At 34.6% G+C, this 18,904-nt stretch overlaps 1 protein-coding gene across 3 annotated transcripts in view; it reads left to right on the top strand.

The window, feature by feature from the left end:
* The window catches only part of CARNMT1 (carnosine N-methyltransferase 1), a 39,569-nt gene that overhangs the window by 2,865 nt on the left and 17,800 nt on the right, over positions 1 to 18,904 (top strand). For all 3 annotated transcript variants that reach the window (XM_027105674.1, XM_027105675.1, XM_027105676.1), the window contains exons 2-3: positions 5,066 to 5,261; positions 6,105 to 6,268. In XM_027105674.1, the coding sequence (XP_026961475.1) occupies positions 5,066 to 5,261; positions 6,105 to 6,268 (360 nt within the window). The remainder of the gene's footprint in view (positions 1 to 5,065; positions 5,262 to 6,104; positions 6,269 to 18,904) is intronic.

Genomic DNA, 18,904 nt, shown 5'->3' on the forward strand with positions numbered 1-18,904 from the left:
CATATATTAACGCATATATGTGGAACCTAGAAAAATGGTACAGATGAACCGGTTTGCAGGGCAGAAATAGAGACACAGATGCAGAGAACAAACGTATGGACACCAAGGGGGGAAAGCAGCAGGGGGGAGTGGTGGTGGGGGGATGAATTGGGAGATTGGGATTGACATGTATACATTAATATGTATTAAATGGATAACTAATAAGAACCTGCTGTATAAAAAAATAAAATTCAAAATAAAAGAATTCTCTTTCCAGTGGCTTACAGTCCTGTACTTTCTACAGATTTTGCTTAGATGACATATTCTGACTGAGGTAAAAATGATGATAGCATTGTACTGAATAGCAAAAAATGTTAGCCTTAAAATACTGCTCTTGTTATGAATGGAGATACCTACTCACAGAAGAAATACTACATTTGAAATATCAAACGTCGTCAGAAATGTCCTACTTTTAGAAATAGCAGTTAGGTGAGATCTTAAAAACTGAGATGTAGAGCTCATTTTTACAGGTGAGGGGATATGGTGAGCACCTTACCTAGGGTTATACGACCAAATTGTGGTAGAGTCTGGCCTGAAATCCAAAGTCATTAACTAAAAATTTACCCTGCATTAGTAAGTAGTGGTACTAGTAAGACAATTTTAACCTTGGGCATTTAATAAATATTTTAAATGGATTGAGACAGACTCTCCTCTGAAAAGGTATGCTTCCGTGTTTGGAATTGTAGAATAGTTCAACAGGTGCAGAGGAATGGGTCTATGACCTTAGCCCTTGGCTAGATCCAGCACTGGACCCACTTTGAGTCAGAGTTGGGGTCACTGCTGAGATCAGCCTTCTAGAGAGAGCTGGAGGTAGGGATACCCTTGAGGAAATGTGGCTGCTGACTCTGTTCTCCTCTTAGGTGCCCAAGGATGTAGCCTCTTAATGCTGACTGAGTTCAGAACCAAGGAGAGTCTGAAGGTTGTAAAACATTCCTTTAAATTAAGGTTGGCAAACTTTCTTTAAAGAACCAGGCAATGAACATTTTAAGCTCTGAGAGCTAGGTGGTCTCTGTTAAAACTGTTCAACTGTATGCTTGTGTGAAAGCAACCACAGGCAGTATGCGAAGGAATGAGTATAGCTGTGTTCCAGTAGAACTCTTTACAAAAACAGACAAGTAGCCAGGAGGTCATAACTTGCCCACCACTGTCTTAAAACACATTGATAATGTAAGCATTTACAGAATAGGGAAATTAGCCCCAGTTTTAATAGTATAGTAAGGATTGGACTCTTCTCAACTTTGATAAGACCTCACTTATTTCAAGATAGTATGTAGATGTATGTTATGGACAGCTTTGCATACCATTAAGTAACCAGGGGTTAAGGGATATGCTGCATCTCATCCTGCTCTGTGTAGTTACATCACTTTCTTTGTTGTGTTTTGTTTTTGTTTGGCTTTTTGTTGTTGTTTTTGGCTGCATTGGGTCTTTCTTGCTGCGTGCGGTCTTTCTCTGGGTGTGGCGAGCGGGGGCCACCCTTCATTGCAATGCTCAGGCTTCTCATTGCGGTGGCTTCTCTTATTGCAGAGCATGGGCTCTAGGTGCGAGGGCTTCAGTAGTTGCACGCCGGCTCAGTAGTTGTGGCTCGCAGGCTCCAGAGTGCAGGCTCAGTAGTTGTGGCACACGGTCTTAATTGCTTCGCGGCATGTGGGATCTTCCCGGACCAGGGATCAAACCCGTGTCCCCTGCACTGGTCAGCGGCCTCTTTAACCACTGCGCCACCAGGGAAGCCCCATTACATCACTTTTATATGGAATTAACAGAACTTTTATATGGATTGGCTTTTCTGACCAATCCATAACTTACTCAACTCCCCTGCACTTATGGAAATAAGTAGTCTCCAAGGAGAACCAGAAGTGGTGCCGAGGGAGCATAACTGAACATTTATTGATTGCTTTTTACATATGCTGAAATATGGAGTTTAAATAGTGACAAAGATGAGTTTTGTATTTTAGAAGAATTTATCTGATTGGAGGTGGGAGGGGGTTAGGTTGGGGAAAGCATATTTAGGTAGCAGGCCTCTCAGTTTATCTTTGGGAGACATAGTGAGGGCCCGAGGTAAAGCATTGGAGGAGGGGGAATATGTAGATAGTTTTATGAAGTAGAATCAAAAGGATTTCAGGCTTCTTGATTGTGTGTGCTATGAGAAGAGGCATTTTAGGATGACTCATTAATTTCTGACTTGAGTGGATGTGTGGTGTACCATTCATCAACATCAGCCATATAGGAAGATGTGCAAGTTTTTTTGGTGGGACGTGTGCCAAGTTTAGTTTGGAAATGCTGAGTTTTGAGGCGTGGTGAGAGGGAGTTGGTGGGGTATCCAGTGCCGAGGAATTCTAGGAAAGGATTACTGTGAGACTATTTAACCTGTTGACAGTGAATTGTAAACTGTTGGAACTCTGCTGTTTGCCCACTTTAAGTAGTTACTTAGTGTCATACTCTACTGATAGGAATGTAAATTGGTAAAATCTTTCTGAAAATCAGTTTGTATCAAGAGCTTTAAAAATACTTATCTTTCTGATCTGGTAATTCGTTTGGGAGTTTGTGGTAATTTTTTTTTTTTTTTCTAAAATGTAGACAGATTTTGAACACAAAATTTCACTGTATAGACAAGTGAAAGTATCTAGATGCCCAATGTTTGGGAAATAGCTAAGTAAATTTTGGTTGCTTAAGATGGGATGATGATGAGCAGCCCTTATAGTCATTTGTCATATAGATATTTGAGAACTTTTTTTCTGACCTGGGAAAATTCTTTTGATAAGGATGAAGAATTACAAGTGTTTCTAAAACTTTAATGTGCATGTGAAGCATTTGGTGATCTTGTTAAAAGGCAGATTACATTTCAGTAGGTCTTGCATGGCACCAGAGATTCTACATTCCGAACCACTTCCAAGTGATCTGCTGTGGTCTGTACCGCATTTTGACTAGAAAGGTGTTAGATGACTTTGTCTTAAACAGAGAGAAATATGCCAGAAAGTTAGAAGTGGTTGCCTCTAGAAGAGGAATTATTAGGAATTTTTTTTCCTCCTGAATACTTTTACTTTTCTTCATTTTTCGTATTTCCACTGTGTACACATTAGTTATATAAATTATGACTATGATAAAAATCATATGACTATGATTTAGGCACTGGGCTAAGTGTGTTGTGTGCTTTATTTTGTTACACTTTCAATGAAATCCATTAAGTAGGCAGAGGAGTATAATGGTGTCTACCTCGTGGGGTTTTATGGAGATTTTTCAGAATAATTCATTTTAAGTGACTTGGTTTAGTGCCTGACATTTATTAAATCTCAATAAATCATAGCTTCTGTCATCATCATCATTGTTATGTATTTCCTTGTTTTGGTATATGAGACTGTTGAGCCACAGGGAAAGGAAGTAACTTGCCAAGGGTCACATAAGCGAATAGGTAGCATAACCTGGGTTTCAATCTGGATCTGTTACACTCCAGAGCTCACTGTTGTACTGTCTCCAGGGGGGAAAAAAAGCAAACATTAGTGCAGCCACTGCCTACTTGGTTTCACATTATCCCTAACCACCCCTAGAATACCACCACACGCAATCTTCTAAAAATGTGACCAGGTTTTTGCTTCAGTTTTGTCAAGTTTCTTCAGAACCTCTTTAAATATGACTGTTCAGAAATTATACAGTAATTTGACATATGATAAAATGACAGATTTGGATAAATAGAGAGACTCAGGCAACCAAATGAAAAAGAATATTTTTCATTTCCATTTAATATTGAGTAAATGCTAAAGGACATTTAAAAGAAGCATATGCATTTATGTATTTGTTTATTTGTATATGTAAAATGTAAAGAATGATGTAGTGAACGCGTACCACCCAGTCTACAGAAAGAACATTATCTTATCCTTTTCCCCTCATAGGACATCATTTTCCTGCATTTTCGTTTCCTTACTTTCCTTGTAGTTTCTCTACATATGTTTAGTCCCTACAATATGTTTTGTTTCTGAGTTTTATCCATATTATTGTGTGTAGCTGTATTTATTAACTGTATTCTGTGTATAACTATACTGTATTTTCTTCGTTCAGTCTACTACTGATAGACTTTTTGGGTTGTTTCCAGAATTTTTGCTTGTTATTTCTTACAGTGCTGTGATGAGACTTATTCATGTGTCATGTGCCCGTTTGCAAGAGTTTCTTGAGTATGTGTCTAGGTGTACGATTGCTTGGTCATAGGGAGTCTGCATATTAAGCTTTACTAGGTAATGCTAAATTTTCTGAAGTGGTTGTACTAATTTACGCACCCACCATCAATCAGTATATAAATATTCTAAATCTTCCGTACTTTTACCAGTATTTCATATAGTCACGCTTTAAAATTTTGCCCATCTGATTGATGTAAAATGACATTTTATTTTGAGTATAATATTTAACTTTTAAAAATGATGTTCTTTTTAGGTTTTATTTCTTTAAAAAGTCCTCAAAGTGACCGTTAGAGTTATCTGGAAACTTTTGGAATACAAAGTGTGAATATCGTCATGTAAAAAGCTATAGAATTTCAGTTTTTCATTTGTTTACTACTTTTGTAGTATATAAGATCTTTTACAATATTTAAAAAAATTCAACTTGGTTGGCTCTTAATAATTTCAAAACACATTTTGTATATATTCTAAAGTAACTTCAGAGCAGTATTCTGCTACTTGATGGAGAAATCTAAAATTTCTAAAATCAAAGCTGTTCTGCTGAAAATTTTAATTTTGGAAATTGAAATCATAAAAATAAACATGTTGTGCATTAATCCTCTTTATGTTTCCTTTTTCTCCCTTCTAATTGGTGCAGGTGTTTTAACTATTTGTCTTTTGTTTGGTTGCTTAGAGAGTTTGTAATAAGATGAAAATATACGAAACTTCGTAAATCGATACCCTTTAAGAAACCAAAAGATTGAAAATGGCTGGACAGTATCCAACATTATAAGGAAATAATTGTACAGGAAGAGAAACTTAAAATAAGATTGGCCTCTGGTGAGAATTCTTTGCCAATTTAAAAAACACCTTTTATGTTTTAGCACCAGTATGCATGAGCGAGTGCACCGAACAGAAAGACAATTTCGATCACTCCCAGCTAATCAGCAGAAACTACTTCCGCAGTTTCTTCTTCACTTGGACAAGATCCGGAAATGCGTTGATCATAATCAAGAGATACTACTCACCATTGTGAATGATTGCATACATATGTTTGAAAATAAAGAATATGGAGAAGACGTATGTGCAAGTTTGTTCTATTTGTTTTTATTTTAGGGTTTGACTTCTATATTTTGAGATCTTTATCTTCCTGGATTTCATTTTTATGAAATGAAAGAGTCATTGGCTCTACTTAGAGAATGTTTTCACTTGTATGTTCAGTCATTTTATTAGGTTTAATAGAACAGTATGCCAGAAACTGGATTTGTTCACTGATTTTTTTCCCCTAAAAGTACTAAGATAATTGTGGGCATTTTGATACACTTTTCACATAGTGTTCCGCCTATTGTGGCATATGGAGTTAGTGACTTACATTTTTATCAACAACTTTCCGAGCTGTGTGAAATTAATTTCCCTTGCTAAACATTATCTTCAGAATCTTGTATCTATTGATGTTCATCTTTTACTCTAAAAGATTATTTTCCCTTATAAATCTCAAGGGACTGGAAGTAATAGAAACTGAAGTCCTGTTTTTGTATCCACAGGATAGATACAGTTGGGCCACTCCAGTGTGAGCCTTTCCATGCTGCCCCATCAATGACCTGGAGGCTCTTTCTTTCCTCTCTTAGACGGAGAGAATATTTGGTCTCCATAGCAGCTCAGTTCTGGTTCTCTCTTGAGTAAAGACTGCTTAATTATATGGTGGTTTCATGATTAATGGACCATACTGTATTGAGGGTAGAAGTGAGACCACCAAACTCTTTTCATTTAGAATCTCAAGCTGCACTTGAACCCCGGTCGAGTTGAAAGGCTAGTGACCTACCCTCTAAACCATCTATAAAGCCCCTTAGTAGCATGTTTATTTAATCATATTCAAGATTGATTACTTTCTGAGAAACGAATTGATTTCTGTTTTTTAAACAGGAGAATGGAAAGATTATGCCAGCATCTACATTTGACATGGATAAGTTAAAATCCACATTGAAACAGTTTGTGAGAGACTGGAGTGAAACTGGGAAAGCAGAAAGGGATGCCTGCTACCAGCCAATCATTAAAGAAATTTTAAAAAATTTTCCAAAAGAGAGATGGTAAATAGTATCTTGTTTTTAACCAGTTTCTTTAAGATATGTAAGCACTGAGTTTCTCTAAGAGATATTTCACAGTGTTGATTCATTTTTACAAGTTGCTGTGTGACTGTATTTTTTCATGTGTGGGTGTATGCTGTTATATTTGTTCTTGGGTACTTTGTGTGAGATTGCAGTTAGTGTTTTGAATAATTATTGCTCTAGCACTATCGGAAATTACTCTATCTAGAAATTACATAATGAGAAGATTAGATTGAATGTTCATTATCAGCGACATTTTTTTTTATAATTTGCTTTATAGCAGAGCAAAAAGCTGCAAACTATTTTAATTTTCCTCATTATGGCATATTTGTAAACAAGTTAGGGATCTATAGCTCAGAGAACAGATTCTTAACTTTTATATGCCATGAAAACCTTGAGCAGTCTGAAGCTCATAATTTTCATTTTCAGAATAACATAAGTGAATAAAATTACATCCATAGGATTACAAAGAAACCAGTTATTTTGAAATATACTTATGAAAATACTTAAAAAGCAAATGTTATGTAACCTGCTTTTTATCATGTATCACATTAAATAAAAGTCTTGCAGGAAGTGTTAATGTACTTTGAAAAGAACTAAATGGTATATGCTATTTTGAGAATCTCAACAGCTAATGTGAAGTGAAAATATATATGATTTCTATTGGTGATACAGTTACAGGTACTCCTAAAACTACTATTGTTTGTTGTCTACATTCATAATTGACAAAAGAATAATCAGTTAAAGGTTAATGAAATGAAAATGTAATTTTTTTCCACCCCCTTATAGGTACAGTGAATTCTGTCTGTAGACCTCTTTGGTCCATGGATCCCAGGTTAGGAACCTGACTTACAGGTTATATATTTAAAGAGAACCACTGGGTGGAGTTCAGTCTGTTGTTTAAAAGGACCATTGTAGTGCGAGAGGCTCCTTTTCCTCATCTTCTTCCCCTCCTCATTGATTGACATCTTTAAGGTTGGATGTATCCATTCAGAAATTTCCGTACATATGTGTGTGTCCCTTCTCTCCCTCTCTTTTTTGAAAACTTTTTATTTTGAAATAACTTCAAAATTACAGATAAATTGTATGAATTGTACAAAGAGCTCCCATGTATTTTTTTTACCTAAATTCACCAATTCTTAGCATTGTACCTTTGCTTTTTATTTCCTTTCCTATTTCCCTTCCTTTCTCCTTCCCCGCTTTGTTAGTCTATAGCTGTACATATACACGATAATTACTTAAACTATTTGAGAGATTAGTTTCCATATATCATGCTTTTTCACTGCTTAATACTTGAGTTTTTTTCCTTAAGAACAATGATACTCTTACATAAGCATACAGTGCAGTTACCAGATTGAGGAAATTTAACCTTGATTACTGCTTTCTAATCAATGATCTATATTTAAGTTGCATAAATTATCCTAATAATGTCCTTTATGACACTTATTTTTCTGTACAGTTTAGGATCCAATCCAGGATATTGTGTTATGTTTAATTCTAATGTCTTTAATCTGGAACAGTTCTTAGGCCTTTTTTTTGACTTTCATGACATTAACATTTTTGAAGAATACAAGTAAGTTATTTTATAGACTCTTCCTCAGTTTGATATTGTCTGATGTTTCTTCATGATTAGATCTAGATTATGTGTCCTTTCTCAAAATAATAGATAATTGATGTTGTATCCTTTTCAGGATATCACCTTCAGAGACATGCAAAGTCTGTTAGCCCATCATTGATGATTCTAATCAAGATGTTATTTGGTTTTCCCACTGTTTAGTTACTGTTTCTCTTCTTTTTTTAAAAAAAATAATTAATTAATTTATTTCACCGCGTTGGGTCTTTGTTGCTGAGCGAGGGCTTTCTCTAGTTGCGGCGAGCAGGGGCTACTCTTCGTTGTGGTGCAAGGGCTTCTCATTGCGGGGCTTCTCTCATTGCAGAGCATGGGCTCTAGACGCTCGGGCTTCAGTAGTTGTGGCTCACAAGCTCTAGAGCGCAGACTCAGTAGTTGTGGCACATGGGCATAGTTGCTCCGTGGCATGTGGGATCTTCCCAGACCAGGGCTCGAACCCATGTCCCCTGCATTGGCAGGTGGACTCTCAACCACTGCGCCACCGGAGAAGTCCCTGTTTTTTTTTTTTTATGGAAGTAAGCAGATAAGTACTTTTTTCTTTTTAAATACCTCCTTTTTCATACACAAAATGGAGCATACTATATATTTTATTTTGCACTTTCCTTTTTCCACTTAATCCTCGATTAGCTCTGTATCAGTTCATGGAAATTTTACCCAATCTTTTTTTTTTTTTTAAAACAGTTTCAGAATACTTCAACCAGTCTCTTATATTTGGTTATTTAAGTGAAGTAGCTGGCAGTATCTTGCAATTATAATGCTACAGTTAATAACCTTGTGCCTGTATATTTTTGTATTTTTGGAGATGTATCTTTAGTGTAAATTCTTAGATGTGGGATTGCTGCATCTGAAAGGTAAATGTATATTGGTTGCTGTGCAACAAAATACCATAAATTTAACTGCTTAAAACAACACATATTTATTATTTCATAGTTTCTGTGGGTCAAAAGTCTGGGCATGGCTTCACTGAGTTCTCTGTATAGGATCTTATAAGGCTGTAATCAAGATGTCTGCTGGGCTGTGTTCTCATCTAGAGGCTTGACTGTAGAAGCATTGACTTCCAAGCTCACTCAGGTTGTTGGCAGGATTTGTTTCATTGTGGTTTCAAAGTAACCATGTTAAAGGAAACAATTCAGTGGCATTAAGTACATTCACAGTATTGTGCATCCATCATCTCTGTATACTTCTAAAACGTTTTCATCAACCCAGAATAAATCCCATACCCATTAAACAGTTACTTGCCATTCTCTTCACCCCATTCCCCACCTTTGTCAGCAGTAGGACTAGATGTGGTTTTCTTTGTGTTTCTCCCACTTGAGGTTGGCTTTGCTTTTGGAGGTTTGAGTAGATATATATCACCGAATCAATAATTCTTTGCTCTTATCTCTTCACATGTTTCTCCTACCTTTTTCTCTATTTCTTTCTCTTAGGGATGCCAGTTACATATATATTAAACTGTTTGCTATTGTCTCTCAGGTTTCAAGTGGCTCTTTTTCTACATTGCCCCTCCGTTAACTCATTTTATATTTTAGTTTGGATAATTTCTATTGACTTCCCTTGAACTTCACTGATTCTTTATTATGCCAGTCTGTTGATAAGCCCATTGAAAGACTTGAAAATATCTGTTTTATTTAGTGAGCCTTTAACATGTAACGGATGCTGATCCACCTTGTTTGAATACTTTTATGTCTGTGTGCCATGTAGATTGTCTTTAGCTGAATAAGTATGAAAATCACCCAGTGTATTTCTGCTTGTGACCAGTAGTTTTTTGGCATGCTGTGCTGTAATTATGTTCTGAACACACAGGTGAAGGGATAATAGATTCGTTGTATACTTTTGATTTTTTTAATCACTTAAAGCTTTCATAATTTTTATTCCATTGTTGATGAAGTCATGACACTACTGATGTTCAATTCTATAAATATTTCTTCAGTCAAGTGTATAGAGTTCTGGGTGTGAGACCCAGAAATAGCTCAGTAAGTGAGTAACTTTGGACGCCCCACAATTGAATTTATCATTATTTCAGCCATGTTGTCAGACTTAAAAAAGAAAAGAAAAGACGACTGCTTATTTCTGCATGTCCAGATATCTAATGTACAAGATTCAGATGTAGAATCGGTAATAATTCACTGCCTTTTTGTGTGTGCTCTGCAGATACGATTTAGAAAGAAGTTTTTTAGTGATGTGTTTTTTCTAGAAAGAAGTTTATTCTTAGGCTTCAAAGCTAGGCAGATTTCAAATATTCAACTACAGATATTTCAGATTTCAGATTTCAAATGCTTGGCATATATAGTACTCACTTGACAAGCTTTTAATTTACATTTTTATTGTCCATAGGCTTTGTTAATGCATTTTTATACTTTATTATGTCTGGATTGAAGATGATTTTCATAGATAAGATTGTGTGATAAGATTTGACTCTCTTTCTTTTTTTGCATGTGTTAATCCATTGTTAGATATATGATTTGCAAATATTTTCTCCCATTCTGTAGGCTGTTTTTACTTTCTTGATAGTGTCTTTTGATGTACAAAATTTTATAATTTGAAGTCTAGTTTATCAGTTTTTTTCTTTTGTTACCTGTGCTTTTCATACCATATCCATTAAATCATTGCCAAATCCAGTGTCATGAAGATTTTCCCCAATATTCTCTTCTAAGAGTTTTATAATTTTAGTTCTTAAGCTTAGGTATTTGGTCCATTTTGAGTTAATTTTTGCATATGGTATCAGGTAAGGGTCTGACTTCATTCTTTTACATGTGAATATCCAGTTTTCCCAGCACCATTTGTTAAAAAGACTGTCTTTTCCCCCCATTGAATTGTCTTGGCACTGTCCTTGAAAATCAATTGACCATATGTGACGGTTTATTTCTGGACTCTCTATTCTATTCCATTGGTCTATGTGTCTGCCCTTTGCCAGTACCATACTATTTAAATTTCTGTAGCTTTGCAATTTTTGAAGTCAGGAAGTGTGATTCGTACATTTTATTCTTTTTCAAGATTGTTTTGTCTATTTGGGGCTCCTTGCAATTCCATATGAATTTCAGAGTCAGTTTTTCCATTTCTGTGAAAGAGGCTATTGGAATATTTTTAGGGAGTGTGTTGAATAGGTAGATTGTTTTTGGTGTATTGATATCTTAATAATGTTAAATCTTCCTATCCATGAATACAGGATGTCTTTCCATTTATTTAGGTGTTCTTTAATATCTTTAAGCTTTGTTTTTTAGTTTTCAGTATACAAGTTTTCAATGTAACACCTCCTTGTTTAGATTTATTCCTAAGTTTTAAATTCTTTTAGATGCTATTGTAAATGGAATTGTTTTCTTAATTTCCTTTTCTGATTGTTCATTGCTGATGTATAGAAACAACTAACTTTTTTATGTGTTCATCTTGTACTCTGCAACTGCTTAATTTGTTTATTAGCTCTAGTAGCTTTCTTCTGGATTCTTTGTGTTTTTCTACATATAGGAGCATCTCATCTGTGAATATAGTTTTTACCTCTTCCTTTCCCCATTTAAATAGCTCTGGAAGTACATAACAATACATAGCAGTGGTGAAAGGGGGCATTTAGCTCTGGGTTTTTCATAAATACCCTTTTTTATATTGAGGAATTTTCCCTGTATTCCTGTTGTCCTGAGAGTTTTTGTCATGAAAGAATGTTTTGTCATATACCTTTTCTGTGTCAGATGAAATGATCATTTTTTTTTCCTTTGTTCTACTAATTTTCTTCTATTCTTAAAGCCTACCTTTGTTTACTTTAATAAATGTTACAAGTTTTTTTGTTAATTTTTATCGATAGTCTTACCTTAAATATTCTACAACTATTAGAATTATAATCTAGTCTCATTATTTCCTTATTTTTCATACTTTTTATAAATACATGTTTTCAGTTTAAGGAACTTTTATAAATACTGCTGCTTCCAAAAATATATTCTTAAAGTTCCTACTTGGTGCACTCTCTCAATGTATATACTGTTTATAAAATAATGGATAATATAGTTTGATAGCTTTTGTAAACATAAAATCCAGATATTTCTCAAAATTCAAAATATCTTTGTTTCTGAAAAGCAGGTTGTGAGATAAGACTTTTTACTGTTGGAGTATACAAAAGTTTGGGTATTTTTGGAAGGCCAAATGCTTAAGTCAGCATAATTTCTAGCACTTTAAACATGATTTCGTTCATACTCAGTGATCATTGAATCATGTATATTACCATGGTATCCAGTCAGCGTAACAATGTTAGCTGTACTAAAAAGGCATGTCATTGTTAAAGGTACTTACTGAACTAGCACAAGTATTATTTTACTATTATTTATCTGTTATTGTTATTATTATTTTAAAATTTATTTATGTATTTTTGGCTGCATTGGATCTTAGTTGCAGCACGTGGGATCTTTCATTGTGGCACGCAGGCTCAGTAATTGTGGCGTGTGGGCTCTCTAGTTGTGGCGCACGGGCACAGTAGTTGCGGTGCGTGGGCTTAGTTACCTCGCGGCATGTGGGATCTTAGTTCCCCAACCAGGGATCAAACCCACGTCCCTTGCATTGGAAGGACCACCAGGGAAGTCCCTGTTACTGTTGTTGTTATTATTATTACTGTTGGCAGATACAATGTAGACTGGTGAGAAAAGGATGAATTCACTCAGTGTTTCTAACATTAACTCTTAATGTTTCATTAAAATAAGTAAATAATTGAAAAAATTTTCGAAGAGGTAAAACGTTTTGCAGGGTTCAAAATTTTAAAGATTTCAAAGGATATAAAGTTTCCTACCCAGCTACCCATTTCCGTTCCCTGAAAGTAATCAATGTTATAAAAGTGGACATTGATATATGAACTTTAAATGAAGTGCACCAAAATATCAAACTTTATTTTTGGCATTCTGGTACCCAATGGAAAATTTACATGTTTCTTCCTACGTCATTTGTTTTGCTTGTTAAACTTAGATTGGTTTCCTTATAATAGATAAGATGAGCTATTAAAAAAAAAACTTAAAAAATAAACCTAATAAAATACAGCAAAGTCTTTATCCATATTAAAGTTATAACTTTGCCATAAAAAGTAAACTCCGAGTCCTGGAAAAGGGAAATAATTATAGCCCTTCAGAATCCAGGTTGACTCTAGGTAAATCCTGGTTAAGTTTGGGTCTCAGATAAATTTTTAGGATTCTGTTTGTGCCACAGCAAGCACGTGAGAATTTTATATTTTTACACTCAGGCTGAATTTGACTTACATTTATGTCAGCTAGCCTTTGGATTGTGTTCTTTTCTTTTTGAAATTTCAATAAAGGCCTTTTCTAACTGAGCTGTCTGCAAAAAACAATATACCTAAATATGCATAAATTAACTGTACTTGTGATCATTAAAATAATTTTTCCTATGAAAGCATATTTGTCTTATCAGTTTGTCCAATTTGTTCCTGTTTAGAATTTTTAAGCGTCTGAGTTTACAAGTACAAGCAGTTTTGAAGCCACAGATTAACATCTATATTGGGGTCTATTTTTAAATTAAGGAAATGCTGTTTTAATTGTGCTGAATGCCAAACACTTCAGTAGTTATTAGCTCAAGAATTTAGTGCCATAAAGTTTATAGTTGCTAAGGAGAGATTCTTAGGTACGAGTCCTATTTGAAATGGGAAATCACAACCATGTAGAATCATATTCTCTTAATGAATCCTGAAAATTTCTGGACTGTACTTTCTAGAGCTTAATTTTGTTAACCCATTCTATTTTAGAAGAATTTGAAGTGATATTTTGTTTGTTGGTGGTAAATCTATTATGCCTTTGCATTTCAGTATATGTCTAACACTTCAAGAAGACTATGATATACTATTGACTACATTGAATATATTTTTTCTTTTATATAGTTGAGCATTAGGAAGAAATATGCTGAGCTTTAAAGAAGCATTTTTCACTTAGATTGAAATAAAGAATGTAAGTTATAATTTATAAAAGGATTTAAAAAAATCATATTGTTTAATCTATCAGAGATAGTAACTGTTAAGATTTACACATTTTAAAAGGATTATTTTTAGCTGTAAGAAACCATTTTAAAAGAGCAAATGGAGATTGCCAAATAATGCCGAAGTAGTTTAGAGACTGAAAATAGTCTCTTTTTTCTCTCCAGAAAGTCCTCTTAGAACAAAGACAGATATATATTTCAGATTTCTTTCAAATCAAGATCTCAAGCACCTACATTCCAGGATTTCAAGTGCTTACAAATCTAGAGTAATAACTCAGTGGAAAAACAATTCAAGACTATAACCTAGTAGAAAAATAATGTAAATAGTAAACAGAAAAAGAAATACAGGGTGCTTAATCTCATACAAAAATGCAAATGTAAAAACCACACTAAGGGGCTTCCCTGGTGGCGCAGTGGTTGAGAGTCCGCCTGCCAATGCAGGGGATGCGGGTTCGTGCCCTGGTCTGGGAAGATCCCACGTGCCGCGGAATAGCTGGGCCCGTGAGCCATGGCCGCTGAGCCTGCGCGTCTGGAGCCTGTGCTCCACAATGGGAGAGGCCACAACAGTGAGAGGCCCGCGTACCGCAAAAAAAAACAAAACAAAAAAACAAAAAAAACACACTAAGATGCCATTTTCATCCATTATATTGTAAAGATTTAAAAGTTATATAACTTACTGAAGGTGTGAGGAAACATGTTGCTGATGGAAGAATAAATTAGTAAAATTTTATGGAGGGCAACTTGGTAATTTTAACAAAATTCAAATGCATATCTTTTGATCCTTGCAGTTCAGTTTTGGGAAAGCTATCCACAGAGGTACATGAGGGAAACTATTTATGCCAAGGATATTAGTTTTAATGTTATAATAACAAGAGATTGGAAACAATCTAGTCCTTAATTATCAAATTTTGATACATTATTATACAGTATTACAATGGACTACTTATTCAGTCATAAAACAGATTAAGAAAGCTCTGTGCACGGATTGGGAAAGAAGTTCAAGATACATTAGATCAGGATTGGTAAACTTTTTCTTAAAGGGCCAGCTAGAAAATATTTTAGATTTTGAAGGCAATGTGGTCTCTGGGGACTGACTATTTCGCTCTCTTGTCATGGGAATGCAACCATAGACAATACATAAATGACTGGACATGGCTGTGTTCTAAAACCTTATTTGCAACTACAGGTGATTGGCTAGTGGGTCATAGTTGCTGACCCCTGTATTAAATGAAAGAAGCGAAGTGATGAACTAGGTATATAAACTATAATAGAGATATGAATGAAGTACTGAAAGCATTGAGAAGTGACTTAAAGCTTTGCCTGGGATATTTGGAAAAAGAAAGACTTTATAGATTCGGTGATAATTTAAGCTCAGTTTCTATAGGAGCTCTAAAGATTAAGGTGAGAAAGTGTTTTCTGAAATGGATGAGAAGTTGTCTTGCTGATATACGGAGTTCTTTATTGGGAGTAGATAAGGAAGTTGGGACCATATTTTTGAAGGGGCTAGACACTAATTCTGATTTCTAACCCACTTTCTAGTTTGAATAAAAAGTGTTTCAACATCCAACTCTATTAAACCTTGACATTTTGCCATAGTTGCTTCAGATCTCTTTTTTCTGTATTTTTTAAAAGAAACATTACAGATACACTTGAAACTGCCCTGCAAACAATACAGAGCACATTCTTCTCTCTTTCCAGAGATAACAACTAATATAAATTTGTTACTCTAATCTTACCTTCCTGCATTAGCTACGTGTCTATATACATGTACATAAACAACACATTGTGTTCTGTGTGTTTTAAAAGGCCATATAATGGTTTGTGGTGTCATTTCACAATTGTTTTTTTGCTCAGAATTGTGTTTTTATGATTTCTCTGTATGGACCAGCACTGTTCAACAGAAATACAATGCAAATTGCCTGTGTTACTTTAAATTTTCTCGTAGTCACATAAGAAGTGTAAATGGAAACAGGTGAAATTAATAATATACTTTAATAACCCAGTATATCTAAAATATATTAACATATAATCAGTTTACAAGATTATTAATGAGATATTTTACATTCCTTTTTTATACTAAGTCTATGAAATCTGGTATTTATTTTATACTTGAAACACATCTCAATTAGAACTAACCACATTTTGAGTATTTAGTAGCCACAAATGAGTTGTGGCTTTTACCATGTGAATTGCTGTGATTCAAATAGAACCCAGCACTTTTGATGCTTGAAAGTTGTGCATACTCCTATCACCAGGGGTCAGCTAAGTGTCACTCTGCTGACACACCGAGAAAAAGAATTTTGTCTGTTGGAATTTGCTGATTTGCAGCTGCTATGCAAAAATCATTCTGTGTACAATAAAGGAAACTTCTTTCAAGAACAACATTTCGTGCTGGTAAAATAGTTGGATCACAAAGGTTGGTGCAAACATGATCCACGGCCTCTTCAGACACAGGGGCTCTCTGTCGTCTTCATTCTTGCTTGTCTGGGAAACCATTGAAACTTTTCCCACTATTATCAGAGGTGTTAAATTTGTAGTGAATATACTGCTTCTCCATAGTTGGGCCTTAATAACTACATAAACTTGTTTGCTTGCCAATTTTTTGCCGAGACTCTCAAACAGGCAACATTTGATTACTGAGGCACATATTAGTCATATGGCTCTATTCCCGGTTTTCTAAGTTTAAGTCAGTTCACCATTAAGGTCTATACTTAGACTTATATGTCTCTTATTCTCCACAGAGTAGAAATGCCCTTGACTTTATAAGAACTCATACTAGAAAATGCCTTTTAGAGTGCCTTAGTTTTATACACATTGTGTTTAGAGAGACTTTCTTTTATGCTGTTAATATCCCTTATATGAAGACCCAATTGGGGGAAAAAAATCTAGCTAAGAACAAAGATTTGGGGAAGAATTCTCCCATTCAGTGCTTGATTCTTGATCATTTTTTCAGTTCTTAGAGAATTTGTTTTAATGTGTCTCCTTTAATATTCCCACTAAAATCCTTCTTTTTTCTTTCTGTAATACAAATAATTGATCTATAGTAATCTCTACTAACTCTTGATAGATCTATAGTAATCTCTACTAACTCTTGATAGATCTATAGTAATCTCTACTAACTCTTGATAGATCTATAGTAATCTCTACTAACTCTTAAGGTAAGGCTTGATGTATTCTGTATTCCATGGCTTTATGACAGCCTTTTAATAGCATTTTTATATAGAAACTTTCTGCCACAAGGTAGGGATAAAGAGTTCTATAGGCCTGATCAGTTTGGAAGTATTTGGTAATAGCTATCATAAAGTTCACTTTCTTTAAGTGAACAAAATAAATATTAGTACAGTTATTAACACAACTTTCCCTGAAGTTTGACATGATTTCTAATTTCTGCATGGTAATCTTTTACTCGGATTATGAGCCGTTCAGAAATTGATTATTAGTGACTGTTTTTATAAAAATTTAAATACTCTATGAATTTACTTCCAGATCCTTTTACTTTCTGTTGCATTACCTTGATTTTTTTAAAAAAATCTAAGCTGAAAACAGCCACTTGTAAAAAAACATGATTTTGATTGGGCAAATGGGAACTGGGAAAAGAAAAGAGGTAGTAGTTCTGGAGAATAAGTGTTTTGGTGGGTCTGGTGGGGAGTAGAAAATGACAGTGGCCAGTCCTTTATACAAGGGCTAGCATAGAGTCCTACTGCTAGGAGTTTTTCAGATTCTAGTATTAAAAATATATATGTTCATGTTAGATAACTGATATAGGTAGGCCTGAACAGAATGAGAGCATGTACCCATTCTCTTTATTAAAAATTAGTGTTCGCATATACAAACATATTGCATATAGTCTGGAGTGAAAAGGAAACATTCTATTTTATTTTAGTGAAAACTATTATAAGGCACCTTGGCATTAGTTTGTCCATGTCAAGTATTAAAGAATATCTTACTAATCATATTAAGCCTATTTGTCAGAAATCATTTTTAACAAATTTCAGTTTATGCCTTATTGTATATATAAAATTCAGCAGTAAAACAGACTAAATAGACTTTGTTGCGATTTTTATACAAATACATATTCCATATATAGATATTTAAGATTGAAGGACGCTGGGCAAATTCCCTTGTTACTGTATTTGTAGACTGAATTTTCAGACGCCCCATAGTTCTATTTGTTTCTTTTCATTTCAAAGTGGGAAATGCTAAAGGTTATCATATGGGCTACTAGTAAAAAGTCCTGTTGCCATTTGGAGCACATCAAACTTAAAGCCCATACAGTTTAAAGATAAAAAAGAATTGTTCATGGGAGTAGACTTGGAAATCGGATTTGACTTATGAGCTAAATTTGGGGAATACAGACAATAATGAAATTCCTTTTTAATTGACACAATGACAGCTGATTATACACATTTTTCTCTGGTTTTTCACAAGAACACATTTTAGTTCCCTTAGGCTTATGTTGATTTGCCAGAAGTACTGAGAAAAGTCTTTGCTTTGCTAAGGCTTTTCAGTGGTCTGAAAATAGAATGACAGATGTTACAGTAAAGGAAATTTGTGATGGTAGAGTGATGCTAATAAGTGGAGAACAGTTTGATTGTGAACCTCTGGTTTGGTGTGATATGTTTGCCATCATATATGCTCAATTAGAAGGCAGTTCCCCATTTTCCCCATGAGAATATCCCAGCTCCAGCTTCTTTTGCCAATTGAAATATATAAAATTTTAAGGAGAGACCTGACACATTAAGATCTGCTTGTACTTAATTTGGTCACATAAACCATTGTATTACCTATAGAATTCAGAAATAAAGTTATGTCTTGTTTGACTGTCTCATATGCTAAAATAATTTTGTTCAGTCTCTTTGTATGTATAGGGATCCTTTTTGGAATAATTTGTCTTCCCAGATAGGTGATAGCTACTAGGAATATGAGTGTCTTCATAAGTCTTGGATATAAGGCGACTCCTTTTTCTTCTTAAAAATAATACTTTGGGGATAAAACCCTAAAACAACAACTGAACATTTGATAATTCTTTATATCCT

The sequence above is a fragment of the Aethalodelphis obliquidens genome, unplaced genomic scaffold (genome assembly GCF_003676395.1).
Source record: "Aethalodelphis obliquidens isolate GAN/ISIS:26980383/991018 unplaced genomic scaffold, ASM367639v1 scaffold7, whole genome shotgun sequence".
Taxonomy (NCBI): Eukaryota; Metazoa; Chordata; class Mammalia; order Artiodactyla; family Delphinidae; genus Aethalodelphis; species Aethalodelphis obliquidens.